Genomic DNA, 23,644 nt, shown 5'->3' on the forward strand with positions numbered 1-23,644 from the left:
GCATCTGCAGTCCTCACCTTCCCCTGACCAATAAAAGTGTCCTAACCTGTAATACATAACACCCAGCGTCATTCAGTGTCAGGATTGACCGATACGACGGATATGGGGATAATATGGGAAAATAGCGCTGTGGCAGAAGCTTAGCCACAAATGAGTCAGAACCCAGACAGATACCAGTCTGCTAACTGGGAACAGTCAGATACCAGCCTGCTAACTGGGAACAGTCAGATACCAGCCTGCTAAGTGGGAGCGCAGTCAGATACCAGCCTGCTAACTGGGAACACAGACAGATACCAGCCTGCTAACTGGGAACAGTCAGATACCAGCCTGCTAACTGGGAACAGTCAGATACCAGCCTGCTAACTGGGAACACAGACAGATACCAGCCTGCTAACTGGGAACAGTCAGATACCAGCCTGCTAACTGGGAACAGTCAGATACCAGCCTGCTTACTGGGAACAGTCAGATATCAGCCTGCTTACTGGGAACAGTCAGATACCAGCCTGCTTACTGGGAACAGTCAGATACCAGCCTGCTAAGTGGGAGCGCAGTCAGATACCAGCCTGCTAACTGGGAACAGTCAGATACCAGCCTGCTAAGTGGGAACAGTCAGATACCAGCCTGCTTACTGGGAACAGTCAGATACCAGCCTGCTAAGTGGGAACAGTCAGATACCAGCCTGCTTACTGGGAACAGTCAGATACCAGCCTGCTAAGTGGGAGCGCAGTCAGATACCAGCCTGCTTACTGGGAACAGTCAGATACCAGCCTGCTAAGTGGGAACAGTCAGATACCAGCCTGCTTACTGGGAACAGTCAGATACCAGCCTGCTAAGTGGGAGCGCAGTCAGATACCAGCCTGCTAACTGGGAACAGTCAGATACCAGCCTGCTAAGTGGGAGCGCAGTCAGATACCAGCCTGCTTACTGGGAACAGTCAGATACCAGCCTGCTAACTGGGAACACAGTCAGATACCAGCCTGCTAAGTGGCTTGGTGGCTCAGTGGTTAGCCCTGCAGCCTCACAGCACCAGGGACCTGGGTTTGATTCCAACCTCAGGTGACTGTCTGTGTGGAGTTTGCACATTCTCCCCGTGTCTGCGTGGGTTTGCTCCGGGTGCTCCAGTTTCCTCCCACAGTCGAAAGATGTGCAGGTCAGGGTGGATTGGCCATGCTAAATTGCCCATTGTGTTAGGTGTATTAGACAAGAGGGGAATGGGTCTGTGTGGGTTACACTTCGGAGGGTCGGTGTGGACTTGTTGGGTCAAAGGGCCTGTTTCCACACTGCAGGGAATCTAATCTAATCTAACTAGGAACCCAGTCAGATACCAGCTTGTTAACTGGGAACCCAGTCAGATGCCAGCCTGCTAACTGGGAACAGTCAGATACCAGCCTCCTAACTGATAACCCAGTCAGATACCAGAACAAGTCTCAGTGGTGGTGCTGGTTAGAGGACTGTATGGTATATTCCTGCTTCTCTTCCATCTGTTCCAAATAGTTGCCAGATTTAGCATCACAACATCTTCCCACTGTAGGAATGAACCTGTTTGATTCTGTGGGACAGCTGTGGCAAAGTACGTTATATTGAAGAATCCTGAGGGAGTGGCTTGTTCGGGCAGATGCTCTAAGAGAATGTTTCCTCTCAAAGGGAAATCTAGAATGTGACCAGAGACCATTTCAAAAGTAAGGGTTCTGTCAGAGACTGAGGAGGAATTTCTCTCTCACAGGGTCGTTTGTTTTTGGAATTCTTTTCCCCAAAGCTCAGTGGACACTCGGTCCTTGATTATATATCCAAGGTTGAGTCAGACAGGTTTTTACGTGAGAAGGAAGTCCAAGGTAATGGGAGGGCACAGTGAGACGGGCAGGAAGGTGGAGTTGGGACCAAACCCAGATCAGCCATGATCTTCTTGAATGATGGAACAGTTAAGAGGGTCTGAATGGCCTACTCTTACTCTTGGGTCTAATGATCTATTGTTGATTCTCTAACGTTGCATTCCCCAATACTTTATTTTGAGTGACTTGATTTTAATTTGAAACAATAAAATTAAACATGGCAGTGTCATTGGCACGTTTCACACACTGCATTCTCTCAGATACCTCGGTTTGAAATAATTTACTCCAGCTCCTGTTTTGAATACAGAGGAACCTCAATTATCCAGTATTCACTAATCTAAATTTCAGATTATCTGAACAAGATTGCAAGGTCCCGACGCTTGGCTAACTGTGTTATCCAGCATTTGATTATCTGAACATTTGATTTTTCGAACATTCGATTATCCGAACAAAATACTCCCTGCCTGTGTCATTCGGATAATCGAGGTTCCTCTGTAAAGGAGATCTGAAGGAGGGTGGAGTTGGGGTTGGAGATCTGGTCTGGAATGTTGAACTCGAGGTCTCCCTCAGCTTTGTCCCTGAAGGAATGTTCTGATGAATGTTCTCAGTTTCATGTTTTCTGTTCCTCAGGTTGTTTGGGGGTTTTATGGCTGATATCAGAAGGAAGATCCCATGGTTTGCCAGTGATTTTTATGACGCACTGAGCATCCAGTCACTTTCTGCCGTTTTGTTTATCTACCTGGGCACCGTGACCAATGCCATCACCTTTGGAGGTCTCCTGGGGGATGCCACTGACAACATGCAGGTAGGCTCTGGTTGTCTATCCACTGTCTCTGACGCCACATTGTCCTCATGTGGACACATCGCGCTGACTGCCATCCTCCTTCAACCTGTCACACCTGCAGCTACAGAATCGGGCCATTCGGCTCAATGCTTCTAAACTGGGGCTTATTCTTTCCTCCAATCACACTTCACCTCACCCCATCAGCATACTGTTCCATTAATCACTTGTCTTTATCTAGATTCTCCATAAATTCATCGGTACCAATTGCCCTGATAATCCCTGTAGGAGTACAATCCATACTCTCCCCATATATACACCGTCATTTACAAAATACCTTGCAAGGCCTGCAACAAACACTACATCGGACAGAGGAGCAGGAAACCAGCCACCAGGATACATGAGCACCAACTAACCACAAAACGTCATGACCAATTCTCACTAGTGTCGAAACACACAGACAAAGAGGGACACCAGTCCGACTGAGTCAATATATCCATCCTAGGACACGCTAAACAAAGACACACACAGGAATACCTGGAGGCCTGACATTCAAACAGGAACTCCAACAATAAACAATCGATTTGGACCCCATTTACCAACCTCTGAGGAAAAGAACCGGAAATGATATCACCCACCCTAACAGACCAAGCCACATAAATAGAAAGCTGGAGACTCTCACTGACGATGTTACCCAGTGTGGTGACAAAACGTCTGGAAATGAACCTTCCAGCTCAGCGAGCAAACCTACATCCAAAACCTCAACCTGAGCTACAAATCTTCTCAAAAATGGCAAACTCCTCCTACTCTCATGGATTCCCAGTTGGATTTATGACTGATAGTCTTTTAGATTAGATTACCTACAGTGTGGAAACAGGCCCTTCGGCCCAACAAGTCCACACCGACCCGCTGAAAAAAAACCAACCCCCCTATATTCACCCCTGACTAATCCACCTAACACTACAGGCAATTTAGCATGGCCAATTCACCTGACTTGCACATCTTTGGACTGTGGGAGGAAACTGGAGCACCCGGAGGAAACCCACACAGACACGGGGAGAATGTGCAAACTCCACACAGTCAGTTGCCCAAGGCAGGAATTTCTGATTCCTATTTCAAGTCTCACCAGTAAGTAGAAACATCTTCTCTGTTGCTGTTCTCTATCACCCCTTCCGTGCTGCATCAGGTCATTCCTCAGTACTCTCTTTTCGTGACCAAAGAGCCCCCTGCTCAATCGTTCTTGATGACTGTACCTCTTGCAGTTTGGGTATCACTGTGGTCAACCATTTCTGATCTTCTCTGCTGCATATTTCGTAACCTGGAGATCAGAATTACTCTCAATTCTCCAAGTGAAGGTTATGGAAGTTTAACAGAACACCTCTTCAGTTGTAATTGTCTGGAAAAGCATCACAGTTGCTTGCTTTGCTTCAGCAGTGACCTTATCAAACTGCCTCGCTACCTACAGTAATTTCTTTATCAGTTTCCCAAAATCCCTTTGATCCTTTGCTACAATTGATTCAGACTTTGCAAAGAATGTTCCAACATAGAGGTAAGCCATCTGTCTTCATTAGAGACTTGTCAGCAATGTGGAGGCTGGGGGATTGGAAGGCCAGTGTGTTTGTAAGTTTAGCTCACAGGCACTGCAAGCAGAGCGTCCTGGTGAACAGTTAGAAAACAGACTGGAGGAAAGTGTCCAACTGTTTCTCCCAGTATCAGGAGCACCGTCCTTCCAGAGAAACAGTCTGCTGGTCACACAAAGCTTGGAAATGTAGTAAACAGTGAAGGGGACAGAGATTGATAGGTTCTTGATCAGTAAGAGGATCTAGGGTTAGACTATAGACTATAACGCAATAAGATATTGGAGCAGAATTAGGCCATTCGGCCCATTGAGTCTGCTGCACCATTCAGTCATATGTTTCTCATCCCCAAACTCCTGCCTTCTCCCCTTAACCTGATTCCCCTTCCTAATCAACAATCCATCTATCTCTGTCTTAAAGACACTCAGTGACTTGGCCTCCACAGCCCACTGTGGCAAAGACTCCCACAGATTCCCCAACCTCTGGCTGAAGAAATTCCTCCGTATCTCAGTTCTAAAGGGTTGTCCCTTCACTCTGATGCTGTGCCCTCAGGTCCTAGTCTCTCCTCCTGGTGGGAACATCTTCTCCATATCCACCCTCTCCAGGCCTCTCAGTATTGGGTAAGTTTCAATCAGATCCCACCTCATCCTTCTAAATTCCCAAATATAGACCAAGAGTCCTTAAACATTCCTTTTATGACAAGCCCTTCATCCTTGGGATCATTCTTGTAAACCTCTTGTGGATCCCTTCCAACACTAGCACATCCTTCCTTAGATATGGGACCCAAAACTGCTCACAATGCTCCAAATGCAGTCTCATTCGAGCCCTATAAGGCCTCAGCAGTGCATCCCTGCTCTAGTATCCTAGTCCTCTTGAAATTAATGTTAACATTGCATTTGCCTTCCAAACTGCCATTCTGTACCTACATGTTAACCTTAACAGAATCCTGAACTAGGATTCCTAAGTCCCTTTGTGCTTTTGATTTCTGAAGTATTTCCCAAATTACAAAATAGTCTGCGCTTATATTCTTCCTACGCAAGTGCATAACCTCACACTTTTCCCCCATTGTATTCCATTTGCCACTTCTTTGCCCACACTCCTAACCTGTCCCAAGTCCATCTGCAGCCTCCGTGCTCCCTCGGCAAAGCTGTCCCTCCACCCGTGTTTGTGACACCTGCAAACTTCATAACAATGCCCTCCATTCCTTCTCCCAGACATGAACAGTGGGTTACAGGGAGGGAGCAGGAGATTGGGGATGAGAAACATATCAGCCATGGACGAATGGTGGGGCAGACTGGATGGGTTGAATGGCCTAATTCTGCACCGATATTTTATGGTTTTATGGCCAAGCTTCAGGAGGTAAAGTGGTAAAATGGACAGGTGGGTGGCAGATTCAATTTCACAGCAAGAAACATGAACCGATATATTTTGGAAGAAAGAGCCAGGAAAGGCCAAACTGAACAAACACTACTAAACCAGAGAGTGGCTGTGACCTGAGAGCAGTTCAGAGCTCTCCATGTGGATTTGGATCAATATATGAAAAGGAGAAGTTTGCAGATTTATGGTGGAACAGCAGAAGGATGGTTAGCCCTTTCAGAGTATGAGCACGGCCTTGCCCTTTCTCTATAAATATTGAATTTTACTCTGATACTTGCTCATATCTCCAGTTTGGGGTGTTTATCAAATGCATTTTTCTTTTTATCACATTTTTTTTATTTGCTGCTGACAGGCCAATCACTTGTAATAGATTTCAACATTTCTTTTGAAGGAATTGCTCTGTAACACCATTAGGGAAGGACTGGGGATAGTGTGGAACCAACACAAACAGAGTGGGGAAGTGAATACTGTTGAGATGTTACTGGGGAGGCTCATTAGTCAATATAAGGTGTCACAAAGCTGGTCCCTTTTTTTTTAAAAGCTGTTCCTTTTCTCAAGGAAACTGTGTCATTGTCTTTTTTCAGAAGTGTCGTAAACATCTCCTGGTGTTGATTAGACTGGGTTGTTACAGAGATTAAAGTGTATTGAGAGGCCTTTTTGTTTATATGTAAACAGGTGAGGCTTCAGGCCAAAGTGGTCATGTTTTAGAAGTGACCTGTACAATGAAAGGGGAGTGGTCAGCTCTCTAGCTGAGCAGTTAAGTTCAGTCCAGAACTCGTTAGGAGTTCAACAATGAGCTGTGTGGAAACAGGCTCACTCTCTCTTTCTGCCCTTCTAACTTCAACCTGTAAGCATCTGTTCCACTTTGTATTACTGCTAATTGGGACTGTTGTTTGTATTCGGAACAGCATAATTAAGCCTAGTTTGGATAGATAGAGTTCTGTAGTGGTTCTTTATTCTGTTCTTCGTGTTTCATTGTGTAATTTTGTGAATATAAATTTCTGTCTGTTTTAAAACCTAGTAGTCAACCGAGCTAGTTTACTTCCAGTAATTCTCACTGTACACTTACCGAAACAAATTGCAAAGTTATGGCCTGGGTTGCCTGCTCAAGAATGTTTTGAGTAATCTGGCCTGGTCCTTAACAAAGAAATAAAGGAAGGATACCTCAAGAATACCAGGAAGGACTTGCTTGGGCCGAATGGCCTGTTTCTGCACTGTAGGGGTGGCACAGTGGCTGGGGTGGCATTGGTGGCTTAGTGGTTAGCACTGATGCCTCATAGCGCCAGGGACCCGGGTTCAATTCCAGCCTCAGGCGACTGTCTGTGTGGAGTTTGCACGTTCTCACCGTGTCTGCGTGGGTTCCCTCCGGGTGCTCCGGTTTCCTCCCACACTCCAAAAATGTGCAGGTTTGGTAAATTGCCCATATTAAACTTCCCACAGTGTACAGGGATGTGTAGGTTGGGTGCATTAGTCAGGAGGTAAATATAGGGGAATGGGTCTGGGTGGGTTAATTTTCAGAGGGTCAGTGTGGACTTGTTGTTTCCACATTGTAGGGATTCGATGATTCTATGTAACAGGGGTCACTGCTGCCGACCCAGCCTTTTAGTCAGATTAGAAACCCCCTTCGAAGGGGATTTGAGGACCACATGTCTGATGGAGGTTTCTGATTCTGATTTTTATGTTATCTCAGGGTGTGCTGGAGAGTTTCTTGGGCACAGCGATTAGTGGAGCTGTCTTCTGCCTTTTCGCTGGACAGCCACTCACCATCCTTAGCAGCACGGGGCCGGTGCTGGTCTTTGAACGTCTCCTGTACAGCTTCAGCAAGTAAGTAAACCAACTGCTGCAATTTCATAACACGGTCCGAGAGTGGGCACATGTCACAAAAGGGTCTTATTTGCAAACATTGTGTGGTCTGGCCTAGTCCATAACAAAGCGAAGTAAAAGAAGGATACCTCAAGAACACCAGCAGGGACTTGGTTGGGCCGAATGGCCTGTTTCTGCACCGCAGGGGTGGCACAGTGGCTGAGTGGCCCGATGGCTCAGTGGTTAGCACTGCTGCCTCACAGCACCAGGACCCCGGTTCAATTCCAGCCTCTGGTGACTGTCTAATAAAAATATTTGCAAAGAAGATCCTGAGAGTTCTGGGATTGATGAGGTTGGGATAAAGCGTTATAAAGTACTGGGTCCTTCCTGTCTCCAAAACACTGTTTGGTGTTGGCTGGACCTTTATTTCTAATTCGTGGGCGTTGCTCTATCAGGAAAGTGCAAAGGGCCTCGAGTAGGTGCAGAGGTACTAGGGGCTGGAGAGACTGGGTTTGCACCACCTACAGCAGAGAAGGTTAAAGCAAGGTTTAAATGAGGCTGAAATTAGATGGGGCTTAGTTAATTGGGGAGGAACAGGAAGGTCTTTCCATTTCTCATCAACAGAATTTTACCTCGAAGTGCCTCACCCTGACAAGGTGTTGGGCAGACTGAGTGGATCTGTTGTGATCTGTCGAGTGTCTCTGAGCACTGTTCCCTCATTTCTTCATCAGTGTGTCGCAGCTAACTTTAGTTTGTACCAGCCACCCCATAAACTGACCGAACACAGGAGGCCATTCAGCCCCAATATGCCAGTGCCATCCCTTTAAAGAGCTCAGCGCTCCCCTGCTTTTTCCCTGGAGCCCTCCAGAGTTTTCTTTCTTTTCTCAATTCCCCCTTGTGAATGTGCTCCCACCGCCCCACCATGCAGCTGGTTCCAGATCATTGGAACTCACTGCTTAATTACACATACCTCAAACAAGCCTCACCTTTACCCACCTCCAAATGGTCCTTTTATCTTCAATCACCTTCCTTGGGTAACCAACCCTTCCAATGGGGCAAACAGTTTCTCTTAACCTTCCCAATCCCTTTGTGATTGGATCCGCCAACCAAGTGTAGAGGACAGATTTGAGGGCATTCTGGAGAATCTGTACCAGTGTGGCATCAACTTACACCCAGTCCTGGGCACCTTATAATCTCTGCCCTTCAGCACAGCTTTCTCTGTGCTTCTGTCTGATTTCCAGTATCCGGTACTTTGGGAACATCTTGAGATTGTGAAAGGTGCTATACAAATGCAATTCTTTTGTTTTGGTGAGGGAAGTAAATAATCTGAGTGTCATGTTCTTGGGCACATCTGAACTGTCTGGGTGGACTTGCACCAACCAATCCTTCTTGTTTAGTTAGTCTAAGTCTTCAGTGGAAGAGAGGGTCAACCTTGATAAACTGAAGAGCTGGTCGCATTATCTCTGGGATACGTCATGTCCTCTGTGGGACCTCAGAATCAGCACAGAATAGTGCTTCTGGAACATTCTGGTACACAATCTAAAGAAACTGGTTAGCTCCTCCCAGGAGTGTTTTTTTCTATCCCAATGGACGGAGCTTCTTTCATGTTGTCAGTTAACCCTTTCAGGTGCTAACTGTCAATACAACAGCCAGCTTTTGGGAAAGGAAATGAAGATTTTGGACAGAGTGCAGTGAAGACTGATTCGGCAGTGTAAGAGTCTTCAGGAACGAGTATAGATTGGATTAAAGCTGGGGCTGTTCTCGTCAGAGACATAGTGACAGGGAGAAGGATTTGATGGAGATGGGACTGAGCAAATAGGGAGAAACTGGTGGGAAGGAGCAAAAGTTTAACTGTGGTTGGGAAAACGAAACCATCCAATCAGAAGGATGTTGTGAAACTTGAAAGGATTCAGAAAAGATTTACAAGGATGTTGCCAGGGTTGGTGGATTTGAGCTACAGGGAGAGGCTGAACAGGCTGGGGCTGTTTTCCCGGGAGCGTCGGAGGCTGAGGGGTGACCTTATAGAGGTTTACAAAATTATGAGGGGCGTGGATAGGATACATAGATAAAGTCTCTTCCCTGGGTTTGGGGAGTCCAGAACTAGAGGGCATAGGTTTAGGGTGAGAGGGGAAAGATATAAAAAGGACCTAAGGGGCAACTTTTTCACACAGAAGTGGTATGTGTATGGAATGAGCTGCCAGAGGAAGTGATGGAGGCTGGTACAATTGCAACATTTAAAAGGCACCTGGATGGGTACATGAATAGGGAGGGTTTGGAGGGATATGGGCCGTTGGCAGGTGGGACTAGATTGGGTTGGGATATCTGGTCGGCATGGACGGGTTGGACCGAAGGGTCTGTTTCCATGTTGTACATTTCTATGACTCTAAAAAAAGGCTGTGTCTTATATGTGCGTGATTCGAATGTGCTACCTGATATTGTGCGGAAGTCAATTCAATCATGGCTTTCCAAAAGGATGTAGATAATTGTCTGAATAGCTCTTACAAACACAGTACAAGCACAATGGGCCAAATGGCCTCTAGCTGTGCAGTTATCATTCTATGACTCTCTTTGGATCTTGAGAACAATGGGAGGTATGGTTTGGTTTTTACTGTTTGATCTGCCTCTGTATCCCATTGACACGAGATTCACCCTTGCATGAGTAGTACACGCTTAAATAAATATCTATTTTTAAATGTTCTTTTTATAAAAAAGTTAGCATCTGCTACTACCCGGTGCTAATCTGAGGGGGTAAAATCTGCTCAGTGAGTTGTGAATTAATTAACTGTCAGCAGGTGTCTGGCCAGCAGAGAATGTGACACTAAGATCATTTACTTTCCTCACTAAAACAAGGGATTTGCATTTGTATAGCACCTTTCACAATCTCAAGACGTCCCAAAACACAAACAAAAAGCTATGGATGCCGGAAATCAGAGAGAAACACAGAGAAAGCACTTCTGAAGAAATGTCAGATCAGACTTGAAGCATTTACTTTGCTCCTCTCTCCACAGATTCTGCCAGACCTGCTGAGTTTCTCCAGCATTCTCTAAATTTGTTTCAGGATGTCCTCCATTGCTTTACAGAGAATGAAGCACTTTTGGAAGTGTTTCCCAGAAATGCAGAGCGAGTTTTAACATCCCACAGACAGCAGTGCAGTAATGACCAATAATCTGTAATGGCCAATTCCTGCTTTCTCTTGTACAGTATATAACTTGTACTGCAAACCAGCATTCTGTGAAAAAGGTAATATTTAAGCAACAGAGAATTCTTAGGATTTGCTACATGCAACTGAGCGAGTTTAGAGCAATAATGGCTTACAGCTGTTGAAAAGCTGGAGCTGGTGCTTGTCAGTAAGTGCTGGAGTAATCCAGTAATCCAAGGGAATGCAGGACAGAAAGTGGACCAGCAGACCATGAGCAGTCTTGGAGCTAGTCTCTGATGGAGTGGCTTTGGTCAAATGGTTAAGGCCAGATCATGGAAAGTTCCGAGTTGTGATCCCTTGTGAAGATTTAATGAGATTTGGTGAATCACAGAGACACAAATGTCTTTGGGTTTCGCAGAGAACTCCAGGGAGTCTGTTATTTGCTGTTGATTATATTCTGTGGAATGTTCGACTCTTATTAGTTTGTTGAGAGTGTGGTGCTGGAAAAGTACAGCAGGTCAGGCAGCATCCGAGGAGCAGGAGAATCGACGTTTCAGGCAAAAGCCCTTCATCAGCTTTTCCAGCGCCACACTCTTGACTCTAATCTCCAGCACTTGCAGTCCTCACTTTCTACTATCATTAAGTCTGTAAGTCATATCTTCCTCTGCACGGTTTAAACTAGTTTTTTTGTTGTTGATCATCTTTGCAAGTTTAGTTAAGTGTTTTTATAATAAATAATTTATTCTTCCCATTATGAATGAATCCTGGCTGAATTGTTTCCACAACTAATTCAGATACGGTCCAAAACCTCTCTAATTGACCACGTCATCACTCTGGGTAATGTCAATTTGTTCTCACCAATCAGGGAGTGGCAGTAGAAAGGAAACATGCCCTGGGTCATAAAAATGGAGACTACAGCAAGTGCTGGAGAACCTCAGCATGTCCAGGAATGTCCATTGGGAGAAAAACAGCAGTTCAGATTGATGAGCTTTCACTTGATGTACACGAGGTCCCTGGGGAGCACTGAGAATGAGAGAGACCTTGGTGTATATGTCCTCCAGTCCCTTAAGGTAGCAAGGCAGGGAGGTAAAACAGTTAAGAATTCATATGGGATCCTTGCCTTTATTAGCTAAGGCAGAGAGTTGAAAAGCAGAGAGGTTATATCGGAACTGTATAAAGTGTTGGTTAGTCCACGGCTAGAGTATTATGTTCAATTCTGGAATCCATATTACGGGAGGGGTATGATAGCCCTGGAGAGAGTGCAGAGCGAGATTTACCAGGATGTTGCTTGGGCTGGAGAGCTCCAGTGATGAAGAGGGATTGGACTGACTGGTTTCCTTAGAGCTGGTGGGGATTGAGAGGGGGCATGATTGAGATTGATAAAATGATAAGGGGGATAGACAGGGTTGACAGGAAGGAACGTTTCCCCTTGGTGGAGGGATCAGTGTCCCTGGTGGGGAGGTACAAAAATTGAAAGGAAGGGGCAGGAGGCTTTGTGGGGATGTGAGGAAACCCTTTCTCACCCAGAGGTGGGGGGGGAGCGAATCTGGAACTCACTGTTTGTGAGGATGGGAGAGGCAGGAACCCCCATCACATTGAAGAAGGATTTAGATATGCAATTGTGATGTCAAGGTGTACAGGGCTATGGGCTAAGTGCTGCCAAATGAGATTGGAATAGTGAGGGGACTAGTTTCTGACTGGCGTAGACTCAATGGGCCGAAGGGCTTTTTTTGTAGCTCTCTATGACGCTTTATCTGAAGTGTATACAGTACAGGAGACCTTGGCCTGGTTTCTGTTCTTTATCTTCCTCCTTCATCTCAAGATTCTTGCTGCAAAGAGATAAGTGTTTCAGGATGTGGCTGTGGGTAATTATTATTGCAGTGACAGTACACACCTTAGCGCAAACACACGCACCACACATACACACACATATGCATCACACACTCACACACGCGCACACACACACAGGAACTGAACTAAAGTGAACATCATTGCTGTAGTCAACAATTTGCCTGTTGGTGCAGTGACCAGCTCCATTGGCACCAGTCACTCTGTGTGACCTGGCAGGTTCCTGTGCACCTCCAGGGTAACCTGCTGTGTTGTTTGCCAATCAGCTGTGCCAGCTTGGAACTGGGCACAGCAGCCAGATTCCCTCTCCCAAGATCAGAACAGACATGACTCCAAGGGAAGCAAAGACTGTACTCAGCATCTTTCTCACCAGCACAGCAGAATAAAACAAAACCATACTTGCAAAGCTGAAAATGAGGTTGCTCAGCTGCAGATGGAGACTCTTTTGGAGTGTTGGGAAGTAGGTCTCTCTCTCTCCTCCAACCAATTCTATTGTTTCCTGTGTGTGATGACCATAAAGTGCTCAAGTCACCATAATCCACAGACCCAGATTAATGTTCTGCAAACGTTGATTCATATCCTCCCAAGCCAACTGGTAGAATTTAAATTCAATAAATCTACAATATAAAATCACACCCCAGTCCAACACTGGCATCTCCAATCATAGAATCATGGTGACCGAGAAACTGTCATTGGTTGTTGTGAAATCTGCAGGCCCTACCTGTTCTGGCCTACATGTGACTCCAGTCCCATGCCAGTGTTGCTCACTCTTATTTGCCCTCTGACATGGCCAAATGACACATTCATTCAACAGGGGCTTATCAAGAGGCAACACAGGCTAGTAGCAATTCCCACATTCCTTGAAACGATTTTTTTTTAAATTGTATTCCTTTTCTTCAGTTAGGGACATAGAAACTGGAGGAGGCCATTCAGCCCCTTGACTGGTTCTCATATCCCTTGACACCTTCGCTTAACAGAATGTATCTCTCTCAGATTTAAAATTGACAACTGACCCAGCATCCAGTGCCATTTGTGGAAGAGAGTTCCAAACCTTTATCACCCTTCGTGTGTGCTTCCTAATGTCTCTCCTGGAGAGTCTGGCCCTCAGGCTATGCTCCTAGTTCTCTATAGAAACCCCACCCAGTGTTTATCTTATTCAGTCCTGACTTTTCCTGTTAATATTTTGAGGATTTTGATCAGATCACCCCTTAACTTTCTAAATTCTAGAGTAAATAGGCTTCATTTGTATAAACTCTCCCCCTAATGTAACCCCCTGAAGTACAGGGTTTAGTTCTTTGGTCCACAACAATAACAAACTGTTTTTTTGGTGTTGATGAATTTCTGAAGATTGGTCCTCCTCAGCGTCACAGAGATGCCCATTTCCAACTCTATGACCTTGCCAGTCTCCCTTCCTTGGTTGCTGTGACAACCTTCATCCATGCCTTAATACCAGAGAGTGGACTGAACTGTACCCGCCACCCCCCCCCGGCTCCAAGCCCCCGCCCGGGCGCTGGCTCTCCTGCAATATTCTACCCTCTGGAATGAATTGATGGTTGTTGGGCGGAGGTTGGTGTTTGTGAGACATGGAGCCAACAGTGCTCCACTAACGCTCCTTCTCCTCCTCACTCCCATTGGCTGGAGCAATTGTGATGGACTAAGCCAGACCACTCAAAACATTCTTATGCAGGCAGCCCTCGACCTAACTTTGCAATGTGTTTCAGTAAGCGTATAGTGAAAAGTACCTGGAGTAAGCTAGCTAGGTTGACCACGAGATTTTAAAACAGACAAAAATGTATTCACAAAATTACATAATGAAACACAAAGAACAGAATAAAGAACCCCTACAGAACTCAGTCTGTCCAAATTAGACTTAATGATGCTGTTCCAAATATGCACAACAGTTCCAATTAGGAAACTCCCTTTAAAACTCAGTATAAATGGAACGCATGCTCACAGGTTGAAGTTGAAGGGCAGAGAGAGAGAGAGAGAGTTTCCACACAGCTCCCTCACCAGTTCAACACTGAATTAAAAACTGCTCAGCTCAGCTACAGAGCTGACCACTCCCCTTTCATTATACAGGCCACTTCTAAAGCATGGCCACTTTGGCCCGAAGTCTCATCTGTTTACATATGAACAAAAGGCCTCTCTGTACCAAACCAGACTGATTGGAGCCCGAGCCGGTTTATTACCCCTCTAAAACAAATCAAGGACAGACTCTCCCTGAGCCAAGGAACAGCCTTTAGAAAAAAGACGCTAGCTTTGTGACACAATAGGGTGCCGAGAGAACCACAGATATAATCTGACCATTGACCTGCTTTGGTTTCACAGTCCTCTGTGGTTCCATTGCTGCCTGTCTATCTGGACTTTGTGTGCAGCTGGCGAAGGGAAAGCAGGGTCTGGGGCAGGGGGAGGTCACGGAATTCTTAGTTCCACGTCAGGAAAGGAGCCATTCTTCGAAATCAGTGGTTGGTCCCCTGTCGGAATACGGGTGGCTCCATTGCAATATTAACAGATACAACTCTGGCCATTGTATCATGGCTGCCACCACATCCCACAGCAACAACCCCCCGCCCCCACACACACACCCCAGTCCATTATAGAGGGGGATGGGGGTCGAAAGCAAGTGGTCTGGGCAAGTGGAAGCACAGGGAGCCCACATTCCCCAATACCTTCAGAATGAAGGAGCTGGCAGAGGAATGCTTCAATTTACTCACTCCTGGAGTTAAACACAAATGGAGATTCTTTTAGCTAAGGGGTCCATTGTCACTGTACAATCTTAACCATCGGCATTCAGACAATGGTTCTTTCAAATGTGAGAAAACGTTGCCTTTGTCATTTCCACATTTGTCGGGAGAGAATTCCATTCTCGCACGCACTGATAGTATCTGTGACCAAATGTGATGATGGAGCGACTTCCCAGGAAATTATAAAAGGCCTAGCCTTTTCCATAAAATGTTTCAAGCTCTGATTCACGTGGGTCCCCCGATTTAACTCTTTGTTGTAAAATAATGCTCAATTGTCCTGTGTTTTCCCACTCACTCCCTGCACAGTCAGCAGCACAAGAGTATCTTTCTGAGGGAATCTGTTCTGTACCTTGTTTGATACTGAGGAACCTGCAAAAAGTGTCAGAACAATGTTGTAGCCTCAACTTTTGTAATTTTCATCCTCGTATTTGTCTCTCCAGTCTCCTCCAGTGTGATACCCCCTACAAAACTCTGCCATCTGTCTGCTCCCTCTGAGCTTGCCCAGCTTCCTACATCCCGCTGTGTCTTCAATTTTTGGGCCTAAACTCTGGGGCCTGTGATTTCAGCCCCTGATTTGGCCTCGTTACTGCCCCCCCCCCCCGTTTGTAGAGTCCCACCCTAAAATCCCAGGGTGTTCTGGGGTGTTAACCCGGTCACTGAAACCCCTGGCCAACCACAAAACTCAACCCCAACCCCCAACCCCGCCAATAAAATCCAGCATGTCATCAAAGATGTTACTGTTTGTAGCGAAATGAAGACGCAGAATGATGAATGTAGGATAGTTATTCTTAACTTCATTGGGAAATCCGGGAGGAACATAACTTTTTTTCCACTTGTGGGACTTGGCAATAAGAGGGAGATGAGCTAACCACAAGGATGAGCAGGAGATGGAGATGGTGATAAAGTGAAACAAGGAAGGGGTAGGAAGAGGCTTCAACCAATTGAAGCAAGGGGCCCGTTCGTTTATCAGATAAAGTCTCACTTTTGTGATTTTCTTGCAGTTATGTTTTTCTGATCAGTGTTAAATGGTCCCCTGCCCCCTTCCCCCTGCCCTTGCTCCCTGTCTCCTACCCCCTGCCCCCGTACCCTGCCCCTGCCTCCTGTCCCCTGCCCCCATCCCCCTGCCCTTGCTCCCTGTCTCCTACCCCCGTACCCTGCCCCTGCCTCCTGTCCCCTGCCCCCATCCCCCTGCCCTTGCTCCCTGTCTCCTACCCCCTGCCCCCATACCCTGCCCCTGCCTCCTGTCCCCTGCCCCCTTCCCCCTGCCCTTGCTCCCTGTCTCCTACCCCCAGCCCTTGTACCCTGCCCCGCCACCAGTCCCCTGCCCCTATCCCCCTGCACTTGCTCCCTGTCCCCTAACCCCTGCCCCTGCCTCCTGTCCCCTACCCCCTTCCCCCTTCCCCCTGCCCTTGCTCCCTGTCTCCTACCACCTGCCCCCGTATCCCGCCCCTGCCTCCTGTCCCCTGCCCCCTTCCCCTTGCCCTTGCTCCCTGTCTCCTACCCCCTGCCCCCGTACCCTGCCCCGCCACCTGTCCTCTGCCCCCTTCCCCCTGCACTTGCTCCCTGTCTCCTACCCCCTGCCCCCGTACCCTGCCCCGCCACCTGTCCTCTGCCCCCTTCCCCCTGCACTTGCTCCCTGTCTCCTACCCCCTGCCCCCGTACCCTGCCCCGCCACCTGTCCTCTGCCCCCTTCCCCCTGCACTTGCTCCCTGTCTCCTACCCCCTGCCCCTGCCTCCTGTCCCCTGCTCCCGTACCCTGCCCCTGCCTCCTGTCCCCTGCTCCCTTCCCCTTGCCCTTGCTCCCTGTCTCCTACCCCCTGCCCCCGTACCCTGCCCCTGCCTCCTGTCCCCTACCCCCTACCCCCTGCCCACTGCCCTCTGCCCTTGCTCCCTGTCTCCTACCCCCTGCCCCTGCCTCTTGTCCCCTGCTCCCTTCCCCCTGCCCTTGTTCCCTGTCTCCTGCCCCCTGCCTCCGTATCCTGCCCCTGCCTCCTGTCCCCTGCTCCCTGCCCCTGCCCCTTGTCCCCTGTCTCCTGCACATACACTTGACACCCCTGATTGTCACAGACTGCATCAGCACTATCATGCTGACTGTTATACAACTTGTGAGGTTCATTAACGGGGAATCATTTAGGGGCATCTTACTGTTTCACCATTTTGAATCCTTTGAGCCAATTGAAGACATTCACTCATCTTAATCTCTTTCAGAGACAATAGCTTTGACTACCTTGAGTTCCGTCTCTGGATCGGTTTGTGGTCGTCCTTCCTCTGTCTCATTCTCGTTGCCACTGATGCAAGTTTCTTGGTGCGTTACTTCACTCGCTTCACTGAGGAAGGCTTCTCATCACTCATCAGCTTTATCTTCATCTACGATGCCTTCAAGAAGATGATTAAGCTGTCTCACCACTACCCAATCAACACAGACTTCAAAGAGGATTACATCACTCTGTTTGGATGTGCATGCCTCCCACCTGAACCAGGTAAGGGTGACCTCACTCAGGTTACTGTAGAGTGACACACAGAGATGATTCATTTACTACAGACTCCAAACTTGTCTTTCAACCACACACTGAAATATATCTCCACTTCTTAAATTTGAGCATCATTTGGAAAAGACACCATTTATTGCCTATCCACTTGATTCCCTTGAGAATTATAGAACCCTTACAGTGTGGAAGCAGGTCATTTGGTCCATTGAGTCCACAGGAGCCTCCAAAGAGCATCCCACCCAGTCTCAGCGCCCTACCCTATTCCTTTAACCCCACATTTCCCATTGCGAACCCATTTGGCCTGCACATCCTTGGACACTATGGGTAATTTAGCATGGTCAATCCACCCTAACCTGCGCATCTTTGGATTGTGGGAGGAAACTCACGCAGACACGGGGAGAATGTGCAAACTCCACCAGACAGGTGCCCAAGGCAGGAATCGAACCCAGGTCCCTGGCACTGTGAGGCAGCAGTGCTAGCCACTGAGCAGCCGTGCCTGTCCCGAGGCATTTGAGAAGGTGGTCATGCTTGACGTTGAACCACTGCAGTTCTGCGTGGTGTCAGGAAAAGATCTCCAGGACTGAGACCCAGCAGCAGCCAATGATGGCCAGTGTTGGAGTGATTGCATTGACTGTTGGCCTGTTTACTCCTTGTTGTAGGACCCTTTAATGTAAGTATTGCCACACCAGGTCAACACAAGGCTGGGGTTGGCATGGGTTAGTTCTTCAGAGCTCAGGTCAGTTTGAAGGTTAATTGGGTGAGGCTTTGTGGGATTGAAGAAGTTTAGAAACTACTGCATGCCAATAAGAGCATTAGCTGTATATTATCTTACTGCTTCCTCTGTTAGTTAGCGAGCTGCCAAGCTCTTTATTTTAGGGGAAGTCTTGTTGTTGGAGATTTGTTCAGCATTCTGACAGTAATTGGAGATAAAGTCATAGAGTCACTCAATACCAGAGGAGGGGCTGTAGAAACAGTGATATTTATGACCATAAGAGTGAACATGAACTGACATTATTAAACAGGACTATGTGGGGGAGGAGAGGACATCTTCAGCAACTCAGCAGCCTCGAACTCCAGTTCCATGTCATCTGACATCACTGTGGTCGAGCTCCTCACTGCACGTGCTCAGTGGCTGTTATTAGATTAATGATGTAATTAACCCATTATACTCCAGCCAACAGCAGCGCATCACAGGTAAAAGGGGTAGCTTTTGGGGTGATTAGGGATGAGTGATACATATCACCTTACCAATATCCCTCACAACTCCAAAATAAGGAAGTTGTGGGATGATTTAGTGAAAGGTTGAAAGTTCTAGAGGATGCACATCTCTGTTGGAAGTGTTGCCTTTCAGATGATGCTTCTAGCCTTTTGCATACTGTAAAGGGACCCAGGGTCATTATTTGAGGAAGAGGAGCTGAACTGATCTATTCTGACAATCTGCAGTAAAGGAGGTGAGGGTTTTTTTTAACCAGGGTATTCAGACCCATTGAGGTAATGGTTATGTTAGCTCCCGTAACCTCAGGCCTGACCTGAATCACATCGTACTGGGAGCTACAGTAGCTGGTTATCCCAGCCTCTGATATTTACATGTTACAATCACAGTATGGCTGTGTCCGGGCTAGCACTGAGTAACCGTGTCCACTTCCCTCATCATGTCATGCTGCCAGTGCCTGCATTAAGATGGAGACTGAGACTTTTCTAGGCTCAAGTCACAGGTCCTGATGTGATGATGATATCATGAGCAATTACTCTTAACATAGCTTGCATACCTGCTCTGAGAGAGTTAAAAATCACACAACACCAGGTTATAGTCCAACAGGTTTAATTGGAAGCGTACTAGCTTTTGGAGTGACGCTCCTTCATCAGGTGATTGTCAGACAATCACCTGATGAAGGAGCGTCGCTCCGAAAGCTAGTGCGCTTCCAATTAAACCTGTTGGACTATAACCTGGTGTTGTGTGATTTTTAACTTTGTCCACCCCAGTCCAACACCGCCATCTCCAAATCATGCTCTGAGAGAGAACTCAATAGGACGGCTGGTAGCACTAGGGCCTTGGTCTATGTTTATCCCTTAACTAACTTCAGAAACAATTCACCTGCTCATAATGTTATTGGTTTTGGATCCTACTGTACAGAAAGTGGCTAGCACATTTCCTGCAGAATTTCAAAAAATTATCACTTGGTGCTTCAGCTGTGTCTTAGGGTATGAGTGGAACTTCTGCAAGTTCACAAGTTTATAAAATTGTCCAGCCCACACAGAAACCATTCAGCCCATTGTACTTGTGCCAACTCTTTGGAAGAATGATCCATCAGCCCCTGCTCCTTTCCCCATCACCCTGCATTTATTCTTTTCCTTGTTGAGGATTTCTCCAGTTCTATTCTGAAAGGTCTGACTGAAATTACTTCCATTGCTCCTCCAGCAGTGTGTTCCAGATCACAACAGCTCACTCAGTTTAAAAACCACATTCTTCATTATTCCCCGGCTTCTTTGGTGAATGATCTTAAATACATGTCCTCTGGTTGCTGTCCTTTGGGAATGCTTTCTGATATCAAAACCACTCAATCCTTTGAGTTGTTAACCCCAGGGCTCTGATGTGATTAACAGAGTCTGCTAACAGCTAGGTGTCTGCGTGAGAGCATTGGTGTTGGGTGAGGGAAGTTGCCAGCATTGGTGCAAATGGTCAGTGTCTGAATAAATCATTGGGCCTGAAACAAGGGAAATGAATCAGCGTTGGTGAAGTTTGAGGTGGACCTCTTTTTGGCTCATTGATTGATTGTAAGTGACTTTCTGTGTGCATGCAGCAATGGTGAAACGAACTGGCTGTTTTGTACTGATATCAGTTTCCAGATCCCCATTTCAGAATACACGGAAACTCTCTCAAGTCATTTTTAACAGGGAAAGTAATTCATCGCTGCTCCTGGCTCTCTGAGACAACATACTTCAGCTTTAGGCTGTGTTTTATTTGTGGCAGTTCATAGACGATTAATAGCTTGGGTCATCGCAGTCACTTCCCATAACCTTTTCCTCCTCTGATTAGCCTCATATTCCCTTGTTACCCATTGTTCCAAAAGTGGCAGGCCAGCTGCAAGAACCTGGAAGTTCCAGTTTTGTTGGAACAGGAGGAGGCCATTCAGCCCTGTTCTGCCGTTCAGTTTGAGCTGATGTGAGTCTGAATTCTGGTTAGCCCTATTTGCTCCATAACTCTGAACGCCCAAGACTGACAAAAACAAAACAACGGATTGTGCATGCTGGAAATCCGAAACAAAAATACAGTGCTGGAGAAACTCAGCAGATCTGTGGAGAGAGACTGAGAGGAAAACAGAGCTAATATTTGGAGTCCAGTGACCCTCCTTCTTAATAGAGCTGAAAAATCTGTCCATCTCAGCTTTGTTAGTGTCGATTGACCACTCACTCCCCGCCCAAATAATTTCTTTGGAGGGGGGAGTGCATTCCAAGTTTCCACTCCGCCTTGTACAAGGAAGTGTTTCCCGGCATCATCCCTGAATATCCTGACTCAAATGTTAAATTTCTTCCCTTTTGGAGCCTGGAGTCTCCCCCCAACTCTGTCGATCCTATTAAAACCCCATATTATATGAAATTATTCCATCAGATTAGTCCTCACTTTTCCAAACTCTCACAATGTCTACACAGTCAGTTCTCCCAAATTAAAAGATTTTGTTTTTGTAGTGCTGTTCTGCTGAACCAGTGTTGTGCCCCTTTCTCCAAAGCCCTGAGCTCCTTCCTAGGGCCTGGCCCCCAGAATTAAATACACTTTCTCCAGGTGAGTGCTGTCTGACCTACGTCACTGAGCAACACACATCAATCAGAATGTGTGGGATTGGACCACACCAACCATTTGAGGACTGAAAGCCAGGTGGAGACACCAGGGTAACACTGAGGGAGTGCTTCACTGTCACTGGCTGAGATGCTACCCACTCATTTGAATGGCTAATATTTAATCCCTCAACCGACCTCACTAAAACCAGATTATCTGATTCATTCATGCATTATTTTGTGAGATCTTGCTCTGTCCTCGCCGATTGTTGCGTTTCCAATATTGTATCAATGACACTTTATAAAGGCTTCATTGGCTGGAAAGTGCTTGGGATGTTGTGTGGTATGGAAGGTGCTACATAAATGCAGGTAAACAGTCAGCATCTAAATTTCTAGCATCTGCTGTCCTTTAATATTCACTGTTCCCCAAAATTAAACCTGCTCAGTGTTCTGCTGGAACCTCCTTCCACCTATCACATTTCCAACACCCCTCCCCCAAGTCCCTCCTCCCTACCTTTTATCTTAGCCTGCTTGGCACACTCTCCTCATTCCTGAAGAAGGGCTTATGCCCAAAACGTTGATTCTCCTGCTCCTTGGATGCTGCCTGACCTGCTGTGCTTTTCCAGCAACATATTTTCAGCTCTGATCTCCAGCATCTGCAGTCCTCACTTTCTCCTATGACTTGTCATTGCCCCACAAGGGCAAACATCCTCTCCAAATCCATTTTGTCAATCCCCTTTAAAATCTTCCAAACTTCAAATTGTGTGAGGCCAAAGTTCAAATCCCACCAAGGCAGAGGGTGAAACTTGAATTCTATAATTTAAAAAAAGTCTTAATTAATTAAATGCTAGCGTAATGCTGACTGTGTAACCGTTCTTGGTTTATGTGGAGGATAAATGCCAGCTCAGAGAAGATGGGCCAAATGGCCTGTTTTTGTGCTGTAAATTCAGCATAACTATCCGTTATAATAAAACTTGCAGCCAGATGGGGAAAATGTAGGTCCAGGGCAGTAATTGACGCCACGGGTCTGGCACTGAGTGAAGCTCAGGAAATTGTCTCAAACCCACTGCCGTCCATGGATTGTAGGTAGACCCACAATGCCCTTAGGGAGAGAATTCCAGCAACAGTGAAGGAACGGTGATATATTTCAATAGACAATAGGTGCAGGAGTAGGCCATTCTGCCCTTCGAGCCAGCACCACCATTCATTATGATCATGGCTGATCATCCTCAATCAGTATCCTGTCTTATCCCCATTTCCAAGTCAGGATGGTGAGTGGCTTGGACAGGACGGTGTTCCCATGTATTTGGTGCCCTTGTCCTTCTAGATGGAACTGTAGGTGGGTGCTCAGGATCTTTGGTGAATTTCTGCAGGGCATCTTGTAGACGGTACACACAGCAGCTACTGAGCGTTGGTGGTGGAGGGAATGGATGTTTGTGGATGTGGTGCCAGTCAAATGGCATTGCTTTGTCCTGGATGGTGTTGAGCCTCTTGAGTGTTGTTGGAGCTGCCCCCATCCAGGCAAGCGGGTTCTCTTCCATCACACTGCCTTGTTGATGGTGGACAGAATTTGGGGAGTCAGGAGGTGAGTTACTGGCTACAGGATTCCTATCCATTGACCCGCTGTTGTAGCCATTGTATTTATAGACTAGTTCAATTTCTGGTCATGGGTAAACCCCAGGAGGGGATTCAGCAATGACAATGTGCTTAAGTGATCAGTTGTTAACATCTCCCTTGTTGGAGATGGCCATTACCTGGTAGTGTAATGTGTTAAAGTTACAGCCACTTATCTGTGCAAACCTGAAGGTTAGTCAGGAGCTACTGCTAAAAGATTATTCACATGTGGGCTGGCAGGTTATAGATTTCCATCTGAAAATCTCACGTGACTCCCCAACAATTACATTGTGAGTCACATTGTGACTCATCTCAGATGTCTTCACTTCTACAAGAGCTTGCAATGAAATCAAATCTTTAAAACTCAAATGAGAAGAGTCAGTTTGTCTGACTCACTCACTCTCTCTCAAGACATTTTATCAGCTATTTTTCTGATCTAGATGCAGAAAATCCCAGCACCAGCAGAAATGTGTAGCCAAGTTGATAATGCTGCCACAGGCTTTGCTTGTTTTCTAATTCCTCTTATCAATGAGGACAGTAAATCTTTTATCGCCTGCTCTGTTGCTATTAAAATTGACTGAACACAAAGCTTCTGTTGACAAAAAAGCGAAGCATTTAAAAATGGCGTCTTTCAAATCCTTAGCACTTTATTGATTTCCTAAGGTGTGG

The 23,644-nt window shown here is 46.6% G+C and overlaps 1 protein-coding gene across 7 annotated transcripts in view; it reads left to right on the forward strand.

Moving 5' to 3' along the window:
- Positions 1-23,644, forward strand: part of LOC140485559 (electrogenic sodium bicarbonate cotransporter 1-like) — a 219,164-nt gene that overhangs the window by 111,711 nt on the left and 83,809 nt on the right. For all 7 annotated transcript variants that reach the window (XM_072583787.1, XM_072583788.1, XM_072583789.1 and 4 more), the window contains 3 exons: positions 2,460-2,634; positions 7,255-7,388; positions 17,307-17,578. In XM_072583787.1, coding sequence (XP_072439888.1) covers positions 2,460-2,634; positions 7,255-7,388; positions 17,307-17,578 — 581 coding nt within the window. The remainder of the gene's footprint in view (positions 1-2,459; positions 2,635-7,254; positions 7,389-17,306; positions 17,579-23,644) is intronic.

The sequence above is a fragment of the Chiloscyllium punctatum genome, chromosome 14 (assembly GCF_047496795.1).
Source record: "Chiloscyllium punctatum isolate Juve2018m chromosome 14, sChiPun1.3, whole genome shotgun sequence".
Lineage (NCBI taxonomy): Eukaryota > Metazoa > Chordata > Chondrichthyes > Orectolobiformes > Hemiscylliidae > Chiloscyllium > Chiloscyllium punctatum.